Source organism: Montipora capricornis, chromosome 3 (genome assembly GCF_036669925.1).
Source record: "Montipora capricornis isolate CH-2021 chromosome 3, ASM3666992v2, whole genome shotgun sequence".
NCBI lineage: Eukaryota > Metazoa > Cnidaria > Anthozoa > Scleractinia > Acroporidae > Montipora > Montipora capricornis.
Genome location: NC_090885.1, coordinates 53,899,242 through 53,916,470, shown reverse-complemented (window position 1 = coordinate 53,916,470; position 17,229 = coordinate 53,899,242). Strand labels below are relative to the sequence as shown.

Here is a 17,229-nt window from a genome sequence, read left to right as displayed (position 1 = left end):
ATCTCTTAGGGCTTCAGCCGCGCTACGGTAATTTCAAGATGATCGGCGCACAGACGAGAACATGGGACGATGTGACTTGGTCCCATTCCTCCGCGCAAAAAAAGCAAACGTCCCCACCCTTGGACTCAGATTCTTAGTCAAATTTCCAAGGGTGGGGAAGGCAATAGAGGTCAAATGCCCCACATATACCCGAGGTCCCTTTCCATCCCCCTCCCCACCCCGCTCGGGCTTAACATTGATAGATGCATAATATATGAATCAGATGCATAAATGGTCACACCCTGCGTTGTTGTGCATGCAGAGCATACTGGAACTTTTCCCATAATTGTCCAAATTCTCATTGATGTCGGCATTTTGCTGACATTTGGCCTCAGGCTTGTTTGAGGCTGTATGAACAGAAGCTCGCTAAGCAAGAACGCTTTGCTGCGCCGGTTAACATGATTTGATATTACATCACTGCAGAACTAATATTACCGTGCATTAGATCTCTGTACAGCAGGCGTTTGGGCACTAGGTGTTCATCCGCGCGAATTACATGACCCCGGGGGGACACCCGTCGCGTATGAGTCCTTGGGATACTGGTACAGCAAGCAAGTCTAGGTCTTTGATATTAGGTTTCTTTATCTTGCCATCGGATCTCGAGCATCGAACGGAGGGATCGCATGTGGAAGAGTTCGAGTTACTGATGTGACTACGGTACAATCCCCAGAACTTACTTCCACAGAGGAGGGAAGGGAGAACCACAACTTTGTACCATCCAGACGTTGTGCTGAGCGGTGCCTGAGCTTTCCAGGTGCATGGCGGGCTTTGCTCATGCACGTTTGTATCTCTCAGTTTAGTAGCATCCTATGAGATTATTCTGCTCAGGTAAATATTCAACGTTTGTTAAGAGTGTACCACCTGTGGTGATAACAGGGGCTTTGGGTGTGGTAATATGGTGCTTGTTGAAGGGCAGCCTCAGTCTTTCCAAGTTTGTTAGTTTAATAGGCCAAACCTTCAGCATCAGCATCATCAGCTGGACGTTTTTCTTCATGTGGGCCATAAGTGGGCAGTCATCTGCAAAAAGAGCCTACGTAATAAGATCGAACATGAACTTACATACGGATACGGAGTTGGTCGGCTGAGTGAAAATTGATTTAATTAACAGCAACATTTTAAAATTTTTTTCCAACCTCCTATTGTTGTTAATTATAGTTATTCTAGAGTTATAAAACCGAAGTGGAAACAAGGATGGAATATCTCCCTAGAGTACTGATCGAGATCTAGAGGATGCAAACGGTAAACGGCCAAAATTCGTAGAGCTGTGTGAAAAACCAAAGAAAAGAAGAACAAGGGACTCAGGGACTGGAGGACTCGATTGATGGGGGACTGTGGAACATGGGGATATGAGAACATGACATCACGGGGACGAAAAAGAGAGACTGAAAAGGGTGTTTCTGCAGGAAAAATTCTCTCGTCACTTTCAAGTTCCGAACCTATTACAAATTACTTAGTTGAAGCAAAAGTTACTCAGCAAGGCTAAACATCAGTTACTAGACTTGCCCCGACAAGTCGACGTCACCAAGAGAAAATGTCAGTTGGCGAGTGAAATGTAATTTCTCGCGCCATCTACCGGTAAATGAGACGAAGGACTTTTCGAAAGTCTACTGAGTTACTTAAGCTGTCAAATATGGACCAACACTGAAGCCACTCCAAAATGATGAAAAATAAGTAATTAACTAACTAACTAACTAACTGGATGACTGACTGACGAAATAAAATAAATAAATAAATAAATAAATAAATAAATAAAGGAAACTAATGAGTATAAATGTTCTTCATTAGTTCCGAATAGCACAGGGCAGGAACAGCGATTGAAGGCATTTGATAAAATGGCTTCCTGTTATGGCTCCTCTCAATAGTAAATTGCTTTTGGCATCATTGGGGAGCGGACGACGAGGAGAGAGATCTGACAAAAAAAACAGAGCCTTTTGGTAACCAATGATTTCCGTCTCAACCTTGCAGAGCTAAGCCCTGGAGCCCCTCCCACGTTGTGCAATTTAAAATTTGTTCAGTTGAGTAAGGTCACATCACGAATCTTTCTGCAGTTGAATGCAACGCTGCTCAATTGCTCAATGATGTAACTCTTTACATATACAAGCTTGGATATGTAAAGAGTATGATATATTTTTGTAATTTGTAAAAGGATTTTGGAGGGTGTAAATGAGATTTTCAGTCTTGTTCCGGATACATCGCTACAGACAAAACGTTGTGCTTAATTATCATACGATCAACTCGCTCCTATTCTGAATTGTCTAATCGAGCTCCGTCGTTTACAACTAGGGGTTTCTAAAATTTCCTTTAGGTCAATCCCCTTGTCACTCGTTGGCGTTGCAACCACTTTTAATTTTAAACTGAAATCAATTTTAAGAAATATTACGGCTCAACTCTAAAACTACTTTATTACAGATCGCTTTATGATAAATTTGTGATATTAACAATAATATTTGTAAGGGAATATACCTAATGCACCTGCGTAAATTTTCAGCACGCGGGCGACTGCTGTTACAAAGCCATCAAAAAATCTAATATCTTTCGTTTGACATCTATGATATTTAATTTTCTTTTTTTTTTTTGTTTACACTCTGCCCCCAGGGAAATGTCATTAACTTTCACTAATATTGTTTTGTGGCTTGTAAGTTTGTGGTGTTTGCACATGGACGTAACTCGTGGTCAAAATTACTGTGTTCGCATTTTATAACCGACCCCATGCCCAAGTACTTCGATATTATGACTACCTGCTGTTCTATTAGGAGAACAGGAAATGCGTCTTATGCATGCAATTTTCAGATTTGAAACTTGATACGCTATTTTGAATTTCGAGTGGCAATGCACGTTTGCGTTTAAAGACGACTCAGTACAATAGAAGAGTGTTTAATCATTTAATTGTGAGCCAAAGTAAATCCAGAACTGACAAGCGCGGAAAATCTGCAGCTGCATTTAGGTAATGTTTTATCGGGTTATATTTGCTACAACTCGAAGAACGTAAATTATGACGTCCGAAGCTCGCGGCAGAGCATCAATATTGGTATGCTATTTCTTAAAGGCAAAGCCAGAGGCGTAAAAGTGGAGCCGTCGAATGAAGCAAATACAGGAAACGTTTTTCCACCGACAGAAAAAAGTCTCAACGTTGACAGCGACAATCTTAAGGGAAGCATGCCACCATATTTATCAACTTTGAAATTTCATCTGAGGGATTTCAACGATGTGGAAGCGATTAGACAGTCTGATTTATACTTGGAAGAAGGCGTCGAGTATTCATCTCTACCGGCACACAGAACAAAAGGAGCACAGACTATAACTCTGCCAATGAATATGCCCATTGTCGAGAGTGAAAATTGCTTTCGACGAAAAGTAGATAGTTCACCAAATTTGAAAGATCGGGTGATTAACTCGACGTCATTTATCGAATCTACCATTTCACAGTTACCGTCACACAATGGAAACCCAGCTGGCCAAATTCTGACTGAAAACCACAGTGATCTTCAACCTGCAGTCGGAAAATGGTTTAACGACATCGATAAATTAACAAGTTTTAAGTCAAAGCACATGCTTCAAATCTTCTCCAAGGAAAAAAGTGAAACTATAAAAGAATGGACTTCAAGTCCAAAGAACTTTTACAAATGCATTTTAAAATGTAGACAAAAACAATCGGCTTATAATGGTTTATGCAAAACAAAGAAGAACGCGCGCTCGCGCGAAACGACGAAGAAGGTCACTTTTCCCGCTGATGTCCTCTTATTTTCCGCCATTGAAGAAAATTCGGCAAGTGATCTAATCGAAATCATCCGAACACACAAGATTGACGTGAATTTATGTAAAAGCGCCCGTGGTCTTCCACCGCTGCATCGAGCAGTTCAGCGAGGTGCCGTGGATTGTCTAAGAGTTTTACTGAATCATTCCGCCGATGTAAATTTGCGGGACTCTTCGAACGCTCCAGCAATCAACATGGCGATTTCTGCTCGCCAATTCGAATGCATTGTACTTTTGATTGAATCTGGAGCAAGTGTAGGGGAATACACAAAACAACGCCTTGCTGAATATGAAAATGTTCAGATTTTATCAAAGAGTTGTTATCGCTCGTTTGTAGTAAACGTTTGAAGATATTTCTCGGTAACCAGAGGAATTACGTGCTCTTAACTGAAAGCTCGATGCCAATTTTCAAAACTGCATCAACCGAGAATAGAAGCTTACGCACGTTTATGAACGTAAATAAAATGGAACAATATTGAGTTCCCTGTATTTGTGGTTGCTGTATTTATTTTGACCTTAAGCGCCCTAAAACCTGAGGTTATGGTTAATTATATTTTAGACCATATTTACGACTTTTTTGTTGCTTCGGTAAAATTCACTTTATAAGATGAAAGATCTATTTGCCTTTAGGGAAAGGATGTTTACTTAAATAAATCGATTAATTTTTTTCGCACTTTGAATAATACAAAACCGCAAGGAATTTGATTTTGATGGGGTCCATTCATATTCTCATATCTTTGCCACGGGTACGTCACCTGGAAAAGAAACCGAACTAGGCTTTAAATCTAAATTTTCTTGTCGAGTTTTACCCTAAATGGAAACGCGTACCTTCATCAATTGTCTGTTCTTTGGTTTTAAAAAAGGTAAGGGGACATCAAGTGTCACCAGAGATCACAATTTTGATCAATTATTGCACAGCTGGTTCTTTTAAGGCCAAAATTTCGTTTGATCAGTTTGATGGAAAAATTCACATGGCAAATTGGTGAATTACTTTGGCAAGGAGGCTCAAACATTTGAGCGTGTCAAAATTGTCCTTATACTGAAATTACCAGTTTCAGGACTAGCCTAATAAGAAAAGAGTCAAAAGAGAGTAATTGAAACTCAGCGTGGTCGGCAAATCATGAACCGGCCGCAGTAATTTATGATAAGTGGGACAAAAGCATTAAATTCGCTCTAATACGGTGTACAGTACAGCCCAAGCCTTGGATCTCATTCTGTCTGTAATCTTGACATGTAACTTACAAATGAAAAGATTGATGTGCTCTTTTGTGGACCTAATTATAGTTGTAGTCGCCATCTTGGCAGGTGGTCGAATTCTAAAGGGATAGTTGTACTTTAGCTTAAATCCGTTGCCAAAACAGCACTGAAGAGAAATCTTTGAAATTTTGCCAATAGGACACTATTGGCAAAATTTCAAAGATTTTCTCATCCATGTCAAAAAGTTTCTGATCTATTAGCTTTTCGCTGCCTTTTTTTGGTTCCTCAGATTGTTTTGTCCCAGTTTGTATTATTATTTTTCGGAGTTAGCCTTTCTATGAATTTGTGTGACATGGACTGTACATGTACATTTGTTTTAGAAAAAAAACCGGAAATTCCTCATGCCTTATCCCACCATTCAAGGTGGCCTCTAAACCATGATAAGGTTTATTTAGGCGATTTTAAAGCGTTTAGCAACTTATCGAGTGGCAGTAAGGTTACAGAGGGCAACGCTGACTTGGATCGATTGAGTTGTTTGTTGGGGGTTGCCTTCGACACCAACCGACTTTATAAACATCCTGTCCAAGACGGTATATTTCGAATGAGTAACTGTATGTTTCGCCATCCGAAAAAAAACTATAAGACGCTTTGTACGTGCTGTCAATAAAAAAAACTACACACGAGGTATCTCATCCAGATTGGTCAGGTGTTGTGTCCCCCCTTCTTATAATTAGCCACAAAAGCGGTTCTCTTTTCCCCCTTTCAGAACAATAACGAAAATATGAAGACTAACGAGGTGGAAAGGAAGACGTTCGACACGTAACGCAATACTTACTCAATTTTTGATTGCTGTCTACACACTATCGACTTTCCCATCCCGGTGAGAAGTCAGTAACTACCAATTAGCAACTTCTTAGCTGTTCTCGTACAATGCTGGACAATAAATGTTAGGAACAACCTTGTTTAAATATTGTTTTCTTTATTACCTTAACTGTTTTTTATGACATTGTGACCCACAACATTCAGTTCAAAGAGTGCATTGAAGTGTGACAACATCAAGCACCCAATGCAAAACTCTGCAACTGTGTGAATATCGATAACCGGATAAGTAGTGCAGCGGAAAATATCGTGTAACGTATCCTTTAAAGAATTCGAGTTGACCAAGTCCACGCTTCAGAGCCAATTGTTTTACAGCAGTTATTTTACAGCACTAATCTTTATGCGTCAAGACAAATGAATGACAAAGTGGCTTACAAGGAACCAGTGTCCCAAGAGAATCAAAACGTGAGCATCATCTCGATGTTATACAGGAATGCTGTAATGAGTTTAAAATGAGTTGCTGTGTCGGAGCATTCCTTCTCCTCATATCCCGGGTATTTGAAGCAAAGCAAGCCTTCAGCGCTCAGACCTTGAAACCGTGTCAAAAGTCTAAAATGATGTTATAAGATTGATATTACCCACTGAAAGGGTTTGGCAGTGAAATTTCACGTTCTTTAGCACTCGAAAACAAATATGGCCAACGACGGAAAAATACTCAATGAATTATACTCTCTTTCCTGGAGAATTGAAGAGCTAGAAAGAAAGCTTGAAACGAGCTTGACGCTTCAAGAAAACTTGGCTGCCAATCTCCTTGACGACAGCTCATCCGTTTCTGCAGCATCCGCCATGGCAATTAAGAAATTGGATAAAGGACGAATCTCAGACTCGAGCTGTTCGGAACCTTTTTCTAGCGAGGATGAACAGCAAAGTCCTCGCTTTCTTGCCGCAAACTTCGACGATTTGGAACCCGAGAAAGAGAGAACGTATCTTATTATTCCCGTGGGTAGCTACAAAAAAAAAGGATCATTTTCATTTCCAATGGAAAACCCGAAAACTTTCACATGGTCTGAAATGGACGGCAACCCACAAGAGTACATCAGCAGCAACGAGCTTGTAAATGGCGATGAAGAGATAGTCCAAGATCGCGATGGAAATGAAATGAGGTTGAGGAAGCTTAATAATTACAATACACAAGATGTGTTTGTAGATAAATCCACAAATCTGTGTCAAAGCAGATTTTGTGAAAGTGAGAAACATACATCTGTTAAGGGGAATGGAGATGAATCAGAGTTAATACCTTTGGAAGATTGTTTAATCAGCTCAAGAGAACCACTTTGCAACAACGCCGAAAACGCTTGTTTGTTTGAAGGGCAAGGAAGGATCGGTGGAGCTTTTGACATCGATTATGATGAAGACCAATTGAACAGTACCGATAAAACAAATGAAATAAAAAACGATGCTATGTTGAACGCTGATAAATATGGGCTCACCATTAGCATAGCAAGTCTTAAATGCCTATCCGATAGCATCGTTCATAATGACACTAATTCCTTGAGGGAACCTGATACGCCAAACAATCAACATCTGGAACATTCTGGACGATTTTCATCTCATTTTCGAGAAGATGACAGAGGTAAAAAGCTTTTGTATGTAGATCCAACATCTCAAACATCTTCAGTTGAGATAACGTTTGATCAAATTTGCCATCACTCTTCAAAGTCAATGTACTGTGATAATAGCATTGCAAAGACCAAACAGAGATCAACTGATTTTGCAAGCCACACAAACACAGATGGCAATCAACCACTTTATAAAGTGTTTTATGTTGACTCCGAGTCTTCCAAAGACGATGTGGTTAATTACAATCCTGCTGATACATGTCTGCGAGATAAGCTTTCTAATGAAAATAACTCTATGCCATCTAATGTAAATTTAAATAGACAGCTATTGTTGGCAAATACTGCCCCAGACGGTAAAGAACCAACGCCGGTTTATCCACAACTCGTGAGTAATGGAACGTTTGGAAACGGTGTACATTCAACAAAGACCACAGAGCTGTTGCAAAAAGGAAATCATGTCTTTGAACTGAACGAGACTGTTGAGGCAAATACGCGACTTCTTGATATGCAAATACAGCGCGTTACAAAAGAACAAAGACACGAAGATACCAAGTATATTCCCCCGCACAACCGCCTTGACGCTAAGAAATTTATAGCACACAAGACAACCAATGAAGGTCATCAGAAGGAAACGTGCACTAAGGACATCGAAAGAAATCTAAACAGCAACGGTGAAGCTTCAATTGATGTTAGTTGCGAATTACATGAGACAAAGCTGTCTCCGTTCAGGTTGGTTGGTGGTCATATTTCACAGTTTGGTTACCACGTTTATGAAATTTTAGGCAAAAACAATAATTACAAAGTAATTAGCACCAGTAGTAAATCTAATAATCAGGCAACTGACTCGTGTAGCGCCTCAGTGAACCCATACGATGAAGGCATTCTCCGTAATCCTGACGTTCTTGCATGTGCATCACAAAAGGGTTCGACTTTAAACTTTGAGTTTAAAAGTAGTGAGACGCAATCCCTTGCCGACTATTCGGACCACGAATCCTTGTGCAACGAATTTGGTCATGCGTATGGTGGTGACATTTCAGCAGAGCGTGGATTTTTAAAAAACGCGGTCTCCTGCGGGAGTGAACCTACACTTTTGGCCTCTACACAAAGGCGATATTCAGAACTGGAAATTCGATTGTTAGATGTTTCTGAATCTGAAAGTTTGTATTCCTCTCTGACGAGCGTTAGCTCCGACGAGGAGGTACGCCGTCAGTGGGAAATTGATAATGGTTCATCTTCTTATCCTTATGGGCAGGAAAGGGAAAGACGTATTTATCCTAGCTATGGCGAATCACCAAAAGATAGAACTCACTATCGAAATGCGGATGTGTTGTATAAAAGAGATGACATGAAATCGTCGTCCGGTAACAACACCTCTATACAAACTTTCAAGCTCTCGCCGTTATCAGGCTTTCTTCACACTCCATCTGGCCTTGAATACACCCTGAACGACATCAGGGTATCATCCCCGACATCAAGCACTGACATAAGCGATTTCCAGACAAGTGGCAGCGCCTGTGGATGTCAATTCCAGTGCGAATGTCAAACTGGAATCACCTCTGCTGTTGACTTCAGAGAGGAACTGAAAGTCATTTCAAATTCAGTGTTCAGTGGCCAAAAGGAGTCCATATCTGCAGTAAGAACGTCTCAAAAAACGTATTTCTTAGACGAGGAACAAGGTGATATGGTAATGTTTTATGGACACCTTGACCGTGAAAACGAAGAGCGCAAAGCCGTTTCTGTACTAGTGAGGATGATATTAAGAATTCGAAACCACTTTTTTGAAAATAATGAAACTAGAACTCAATGCAATTCCAAGCATGGGCAAGATGCAAATAACAATGAGATGGACCCCCTTAGCGGCCAACTCGCTGGCAAAGCATCGACTGGTAAACAACGAAATCGAAAGATTTCCTTCTCTCCTTCAGCTATGCTCCTTAGTGCAATTGGTGAGAACTCGACCTTGGAATTGAAAGAGGTTATCGAAAAGGAGAATATAGATGTGAATCAGCTCAGCCCAAGTGGTCGCTCATTGCTGCACAAAGCAGCCCTCGTTGGGGATCTGGATAGTATTCAAACTCTCGTTCAATACGGTGCTCTTGTAAACCTCCAGGACCGAGAAGGTTTCCCTCCCATTCACTCAGCGCTTGCAAAGGCCAATTTCGAATGCACTGTCATGCTTATCGAGTGTGGAACTGACCTTACTCGATACACCAATGAACGCGTCCGGGAATTTTTAGAAATTAAGAACATGGCGAAAGGACATTTTCCGGTTTTACGTAAAACGCTGCTTTGACATCTGAGGAAAACAAACCAGCCATTTCGAGATACCTTAAGGTGGCTGAAAACAGTTTCAACGCTTGCACGTAAGGATCTTATTAGAAGGATGGGTACTACAACGCTGTATCATGTATTCGCGATATTGTGGTGCCAAATGAAACACGGATTATTGCTGAACAAGATGCAGACATAATTGTGACGCAATATGTCACCGTGGCATCGGTTAAGCCCTGTAAAAACACCCTTCATTTTGTCTTAAGTGACCCTCATTTTTTATTTCTGAAAAATTATCAGAAAGGCAAGATGAAACTTTCTGCACAGTTAAAAAATGCTGTACAGCGGATTTACAGCCATCTTAATTCTGTGATTTTTTCACGGTGGCTGTGATTCTGTAGAACAGAATTTTTTTAAATTTTGCCAAAAGTTTCATCTTGGCCTTCTGATCACTTTTCAGCAATAAAATTGAGGCGCCACCGAGTTTGCTTTTGAGATATGAGCAACTAAACTCAAAATATAGGGTGTTTTTGCTGGGCTTTCCCGTTGGCAAGGTAATTTATTACATCACAACAATGACCACTTTTGTCTGGAAATAATTGGTGTTTCATATTATACCATAACATTGCTGTTACGTGGTACAATGTTGTAGCGTCATCCGTTCTAAAGAGAATGTCTTCGAAGTGTTGAAACTGTTTTGAGCCAGCTTTTATAGACGAAAGAAAATCGAATCAAAAATGAATCTCTCTGAATTGATGTTTTTTTAGTATCGTTTTAAAAAACCTACCTTTAATTGACCGTGAAGGCTATTTATAGTAAGGAAAATTTACATCACTTTTGTAATTCTCCGCAGAGTCCGCTTTTTTTTTGGTCGGCGTCAATAACTCGGGCCATTGCCAATACGCGTAGTCGAGGTGATGGTTACCGATGACGACCGTTATTCTTTCAATCTCTGAGAATGCGCAGAAGAGCCAGAAATCCATGCTTTCGTGGGAAAAACCTTAAATAACAATGACCACAACTAGGTTTTCTGAGCCCGCGAGACTGAGCACCCCCAGCAAACCATTGTTTTAACGAAAACCGCTCAGCAACATCAGCAACCTCGTTCTGGTCATTGCTGTCTAAGGTCTTCCAATTCGTGGACTTCCTGCCTTGGCTGTGGCCAGAATCAATGTTCTTGACGCTGACCAAAAGAAAAGCGGATTCTGGGGACAACAACACAATTTTACGTGAAACTGTAAACGGAAACTGTAAACGGCCGATTGCTACTTGTTAAAAAGAGCACGGAGATTTTCTTATTCTTTCTTTTCTCGCTCTTATGAGACCGGCGTTGCTCGATATCTATAGCTATCGTTCAAGGATTCAGCAGAGATCAAACAAGATATTTTGCCACTTCCACCTTGACGGTTGCCATTTCTTGTAAACGCTTTTTAAAGCTCTCTAAAATCAGTTGTGAATATTTTGAGGTTCTTTTCCATACATTTTGCCGTTAATTGGGCCAAAAACATTTTCCCGTATATACTATTGAAGACCCACTTTACTACATAATATTTAACTATTAATGATCTTATTTTTAAGTGCAACGGTCACTATTAAACATGATGTATCTTGCCTACGGGACATACGACGAAAGTCAATTCTGTATAAAATGCGTTGTTATGCAATGTTTATTACTGCCGCTCTTTGTGTTTTACTCAGTTTGAAATTTATCTCGCAGCTTTCACTTCTGACTGAGTCTTCGTTGCTAAAGGAATGGAAATTTTTTATGGGCTCTTTCAGCATTCATACCGCATTCCAAAGGTCCTAAGAAGTTATGCAAATTACATCGGCCTCGTTCCCGGAATTCTGTTAGTTCAGAGATAAAACTGATTAAAACAATGCTTCTAGCAAATCAGACTCGAGATCTAGAATTCAGTTACCAGGCCTATGAATAAACGGTGAGGCAAGAGTTGACCATGTTTTGATACAAACCTCACTGCTTTCCTTATGTAAATAGAAATTCTTTAGCATTACAACATAGATATAAAAAGAGCAGTTCCTGGAATCTGAGGCCACAGAAATGAGCTATCAGATGAAGAAAGCAGAATCTTCGGAAAGAGGCTGATGTTATTTTGCGCGAGAAATATTGTTGATGATGACGTCACTGTTTTTAGAAGCAAGCAACCGTGGACAATACTCCCCGACTTTTCGCTGTGGCAAAAACTGCGCTAGGTACCTGTCCTTCCTGTTCTTACATTTTGGATGGACTTACCAACTACACATTCTTCTCCACTGGCGAAACACGCTCTATTAATTCCAACATAACCTCCGAAACTAAAAACCTTATCTACATGCTTCAATGTAACAGATCTACAGTACATAGGAAAAATTAAACGATGAATACCGCCGCACTCTAGGTAACCCTAACACCAAACCCAAACCCGCTACAGACACAGAACATTTTCTCTCTTCTCCCCACAACATTTCTAACGACATGCCGCTTACAGTGCGACGCGCCTTACCGTGGCCACCTAACAAAGTTTTTTAAAACTTATACGCCAATCAGGGTGTGCGAATTTGATTGACAGTCACCCCTCCTTGCAAAGTTCGCACGGTTGTAAGTTGAATGGGTTGTTTGAGTTGACGTACTTACACGTAGTTGTCAAATGTGAAAGTTTGTTGGGTGGCCAAGGTAAGGCGCGTCGCACCGTAATTCCTATCGAAAAAAAATTTCCAATCGAGACTCAATCCCTAATGCCAGGAAAGCCTTTTTAATTTTAAAAGGCAGGACAAGGGACCTCTTTGTCTTGTACATTTTGTTTTCCCATTTCAGACCACGTGATGTTATTCTAGGGAACAGTTTTGTTCAAATGCCGTGTTATTCACGTGCATATGTATGAATAACTTATGAAAAAAACAAAAGGAAAATTTCCTTGGGAACATCACGTGGTCTGAAATGGGAAAACAAAAGGTATAAGCTAAAGAGGTCCATTGATCCCAACGGTCTAAATATCCGCGAAGAAACATATTAGATTTCAGTTTATCATTTCCAGTCTCTTCTGTTTCTTCTTTTCCGTTACTCTTTTAGTATTTGGATTCAAATGTCTTTGACATTGCCCGTTATAGATGATTTTTGGATAGTTTGACAGGAGCATGAGTGACTAAACAACCCAGAAAGAGATATTGATAAAACAGACTTCAAGGTCTTCATTCACTATTTGTAACTCCACAGCACGGTAAGGGACAATTTAAAGATATATCTCTGGCGAACTCTTCTTTGATATAATTCTAAAACTCGGTGTAGTGATGGAGGACCTCGGCAGTTAAAAAAGGCAGCTGAAAACGTCTGTATCTAAGACAGGCAATACCATGTGGTGATCACTTATTCAGTGTTGCCGGATCCCAAATATCACTCGATATAACGACGAGCCTGGGATTTGAAACCAAACTAACACCCAAAAGTACACGATTTCCGTCGGTTTTTTATCCATTTGGTAGACTTCTATGTCAGTGGTGTGCGTAACATGCAGTATTAGTAATGCCAGCCGTGCAGAAAACCTAGCAGGGGCTTCTTCTCACAAAGCTGGTTTTCAAGACCAGATTTGAAGCAAGGTAAGTGCACATCCAACACAAAACAAGCCAGCGGTCAGAAGTACCTTACTCATGCCCACAGCCACAACATCTGGAAGCCATGGACACCTGTCTTGGCCTTTCTCATGATGCCCCCATATGAATTGACAGTAATTGACAATAAGTTATACTTTAAAGAGTCATATATCTAGGGGACAACTATTCTTAGAGTTATTTTCATAGAGTTATGTCGTAGAGTTAGAGTTAAGTTTCCAAAATCCTGAATTCAGGATTTTGGACTTTGGACTGCCAAGATCCTGAATTCAAGATTTTGGACAGCCAAAATCCTGAATTCAAGATTTTGGAATTCAAGATTTTAGACTTCCAAAATCTTGAATTCAGGATTTTGGAAGTCGTTTACTCTAACTCTAAGTCATAACTCTACTGAAATAACTCTATTGATAGTTAACCTCATATATCTATGTTAATCAAAAAAGTGGGCAAACTAATTCTTTCGTTTTCATCAAAGATACGTATATTGATGGCATTTATCAGGCCACACTTTACTTATTGTCATGTAGTTCCATTTGGAAAAGCTGTTTCAAAGAAGATAGTGACCGATTAGTGAGAGTACACGAGAGGACCCTTAGATACGTGCTTACTGACTTTTCTAATGGATATGATAGTCTATGTTATAAGATAGGTTACTCATTAAGTTGTAAACGGAAACAAGATATGCTTTTAAGCATTTTTAAAACCCTCAATAACAATATGCCTCAGTACGTTCAATCTTTATTTAAAGTAAGAGAAAATAAGAAAAATCTCAGGGGCAAAAACAAACTTGTTTTACCTGTAGCTAAGACCACAACTTATATATGGCTGCTAATTTAAAGAAAAACAACTTGCAGTTATAACAATGACAATTTTATTTGAAGTTTTCACTTTACATAACTTAAGCAAGAGATTAATTAATCACCAAAATAACAAAACTAAAGTCAACTTAACAATTTTCAGGAAAAATTAAACGAAAGATAGGATGTTCAGATCATACCTGTTCAAGTCTTCGCGGAAATGTCTCAGCAATCCAGTTGAAATTGCATACAAGGAGTTCGCCGGGTACGACTTGCCATCACTTCTCATGACTTCCAATATGAATCTCGTAGGCCAGTCAGAATTTACCTCTTCCACGGGGGTGGTGCTGAAATCAACTGGAACGGACCCATATACTTTCAATTTGTGTGTTTCAGTATTCAACCCAGGCTTGATACACGTTTACCGATCACGCGGTACTCTGTTGAGTTTTCTTTGGAATTCTGTCTCCTTTTTTTGCTGAATTTCATTCACTGTGGTAGGCTTTTGGAAACATGCACTTTTATCGAATTCATCCTTCAGGCACTCGGAGATTTGTACGCTCTCAAAAGCAAGTAACTCTTGAATGACAAGGACGGCCTCATCTTCCTTGATCGATACTTAACTGCTCTATATACTGGATCATAGCAGGAACACTGAAATGAGCCATCAAAACAACAAAGAATAATCAAAGCTCTAAAGAAAGAAAAGCATCGGTTATTTGTAAAATTCTATCAACATTACGGCGATCCAAAACAAAATAACAACGGGATTCCCAATTACTAATCACGGTTAATGACACAATTACGCTCATCATAGAATCTGCCCTTTTTTAGATTCTTCGGAGATGTGACCATGCTCTACGACAGTTAGACAATGAACACTCGTGTTCTATGGGATATAGAGCCTCTCGCATTAGATAGAAGTACCATAGTCTATCTATGCTTAAGGCACTATATCCCATAGAACAGGAGTGTTCATTGTCTAACCCTTACTGACGCGTTTGCTTTGGCCAACATACTAGTTCCTACAGCCCCGGCCCCATGCGTATTTGACATTCACACGTAACAGCTAATTGCGATGTCATTAGAAATAATACGCGAGTTAGTGGCACCCCTTATTGAGATTTTTGGCAATCAACGGCATTCACGTAATTTTGCTGACAAGAAAAGTACATTCTCAGAACCTGGCTAAGGATAAACGGTTTTTGCAAGAGACAAGATGGAGTAGGCATGAGAGTTGCAATAATTCGCACTGACTGAGCGGGTTGAACCGGCACTTAATCAAAGGTTTCTCAGATACTTTAAATTAATAAAATGGATATGAAGTGGCTCATTTTCGAATAATCAGAACAGAACAATGAACTGAAGAAGTGTTCTCTGGAGATTCAATTGTTGTAGTTTACCGTTGATACTTCACGAAGCTAATTTTCCTTTTGAAGAAAGAGTCATTTATCTGCTCCACTGGTCGACCTAAACCACAAGGGGTACTATATGCTAGTACAGCATCCAAATAAACCGTTAGATTCTTCTTATTAAGAAAATTACAATAAAAAATACAAACGTACGCGTCAAAAAAATCGTTGACGTTTACAAACAGCAACAATATAATTGTTTACGTAAACAATTGTCATAAATGTGCCACACTGAGCCTTACTGGCTGTGGAAACGATACGTAGTTTTGTTCCGGTGGTTGGCATATTTGAATAACAATGAGAATGTTAGTAAACAGATATATTTTCTATAAACGGTGTCCATAAGGCGTTCTCGAACAGACAGAAATGAAAAATGGAAACGTACTAGAACATCTGTCGAATTTGGGCTAAAGACAAAAAAACAAACATCCAAAGTCTGGAGAATGAATAAATGAATGAATCAATAATCAAATAACCCACTGACAAAAGGGATGTAAGCATAGATTTCGAGAAAATAGGAGAAGAAAGTTAGCTAAAAGACTACCCAAACAAAAATAACTCCACTGGAGTTACCTAATCGTGCAGTCTTGGAGGTTGAATTCTGTAAGTTAGTATCGAGCTGACGATTTCGTGCCGGCGCAAGAAATGACCGCAGCCGGATTGGCTTGGAGTTCAAAAACACCTTATTTCAACGGTAAAGCTTAGACAGATTCATGTAAGCACTGAGGAGCAGAAAAAGAAGTCAAGGATCGCCTAGAGGAAGACAGTGACAGTACAGAGGGCTGATATCAATCTCTCCTGGGGCAACTCGCTTCACATGTTGCCAACGACACAGACAGATGGCGCACGATGATAGCGGTTTTTAAGTCGGCGCCCATGGAACCAAAACCATCATTCTGTTATTTATCCATTTCTTTAATTCTCTCAGGTCTTTAATTTGTTTAGTGAACTCAGCCTTAGAAGTTATATGTCACTTCCAATAGAATTCTTTCTTTTGAACTTATCACCACTTGGAGTATGAGATGTGAGTGCTTGTTAATACAGCACAAGTATCGAGACATACCACCTATCTAAAACTGCCAGGCAAGTTGTTGAACTTAGATGTTATACACTCTTTTTATCATCAAACCTTTTTGTAAGAGCGTTCAGGCTGTGATTAACAGAGTTTGTAAGAACATACCCAGGTTGAGAGTCAGTTAAGAACCCACCGTTTATATTTCTCATTTCACTTTTTCCGAGTAATAGAAATAAATGTAAAGTAATTGTAAAACGGTGGTCTAAACAGACAACATTAACTCAAGTACTTACTAATAGCTTTCTTATTGCATGACACACTGACGAAGAACCGTCGTCAGTATACCACACAACGCAACTGAACTTGTGACATGTGAAGAACGTTTTCAGGCTCAAATAAATAAATAAATAAATAAATAAATAAATAAATAAATAAATAAATGAATGAATAAACAAATAAATAAAGAAATAAAGAAATACTGAAAGAAAGAAATAAGAACGTTCAGCGTCAGCTGTTAGCGCATACTGTCAGGCCAAAAATTAGACGTTCTTACTGAAAAAAGAGTTTAGTTTCCTAAGAGCGAATTCAGCGAAATATTCGTGAAATTAGTATAAAAGAAAAGCTCAAGTTAAAACTCATGTTATCAATCCATTGGACGAGCCTACTGATGCTTACTGATCCTGAACAATTCGTTCGCTGGCTTA

General features: G+C 39.6%; 3 protein-coding genes and 1 long non-coding RNA gene across 5 annotated transcripts in view; 3 read left to right on the top strand and 1 right to left on the bottom strand.

Moving 5' to 3' along the window:
• The first annotated feature begins 2,673 nt into the window (after positions 1-2,673).
• Positions 2,674-4,281, top strand: LOC138043396 (uncharacterized). Of its 2 annotated transcripts, XM_068889646.1 has the most exons (2): positions 2,822-2,983; positions 3,086-4,281. In XM_068889646.1, the coding sequence occupies exon 2, from the start codon at positions 3,196-3,198 to the stop codon at positions 4,138-4,140; it is 945 nt and encodes a 314-aa protein (XP_068745747.1). In that variant the 5' UTR covers positions 2,822-2,983; positions 3,086-3,195; the 3' UTR covers positions 4,141-4,281. The 2 variants fall into 2 exon arrangements, with proteins under 2 accessions (XP_068745746.1, XP_068745747.1); XM_068889645.1 differs by having other exon boundaries at positions 2,674-4,281.
• Positions 4,282-5,940: 1,659 nt separating this feature from the next.
• On the top strand, positions 5,941-11,318 carry LOC138043395 (uncharacterized). The gene has a single exon (XM_068889644.1). The coding sequence runs from the start codon at positions 6,502-6,504 to the stop codon at positions 9,718-9,720; it is 3,219 nt and encodes a 1,072-aa protein (XP_068745745.1). The 5' UTR covers positions 5,941-6,501; the 3' UTR covers positions 9,721-11,318.
• A 2,908-nt stretch (positions 11,319-14,226) lies between these two features.
• The window catches only part of LOC138043399 (uncharacterized), a 4,756-nt gene continuing 1,753 nt past the window's right edge, over positions 14,227-17,229 (bottom strand). The window contains exon 3 of the long non-coding RNA XR_011131249.1: positions 14,227-14,752. This is a non-coding gene — a long non-coding RNA (uncharacterized lncRNA). The remainder of the gene's footprint in view (positions 14,753-17,229) is intronic.
• LOC138043398 (major facilitator superfamily domain-containing protein 12-like) overlaps positions 16,322-17,229 on the top strand; it is a 37,381-nt gene continuing 36,473 nt past the window's right edge. Inside the window, exon 1 of the mRNA XM_068889655.1 lies at positions 16,322-17,229. This exon is cut by the window's right edge and continues 262 nt beyond it. The gene's annotated coding sequence lies outside the window, so the exon portion shown is untranslated.

Bases quoted from the DNA above. Each gene is read 5' to 3' on its own strand.
- LOC138043396 (XM_068889645.1), top strand. From the start codon at position 3,070: ATGCTATTTCTTAAAGGCAAAGCCAGAGGCGTAAAAGTGGAGCCGTCG.
- LOC138043395 (XM_068889644.1), top strand. From the start codon at position 6,502: ATGGCCAACGACGGAAAAATACTCAATGAATTATACTCTCTTTCCTGG.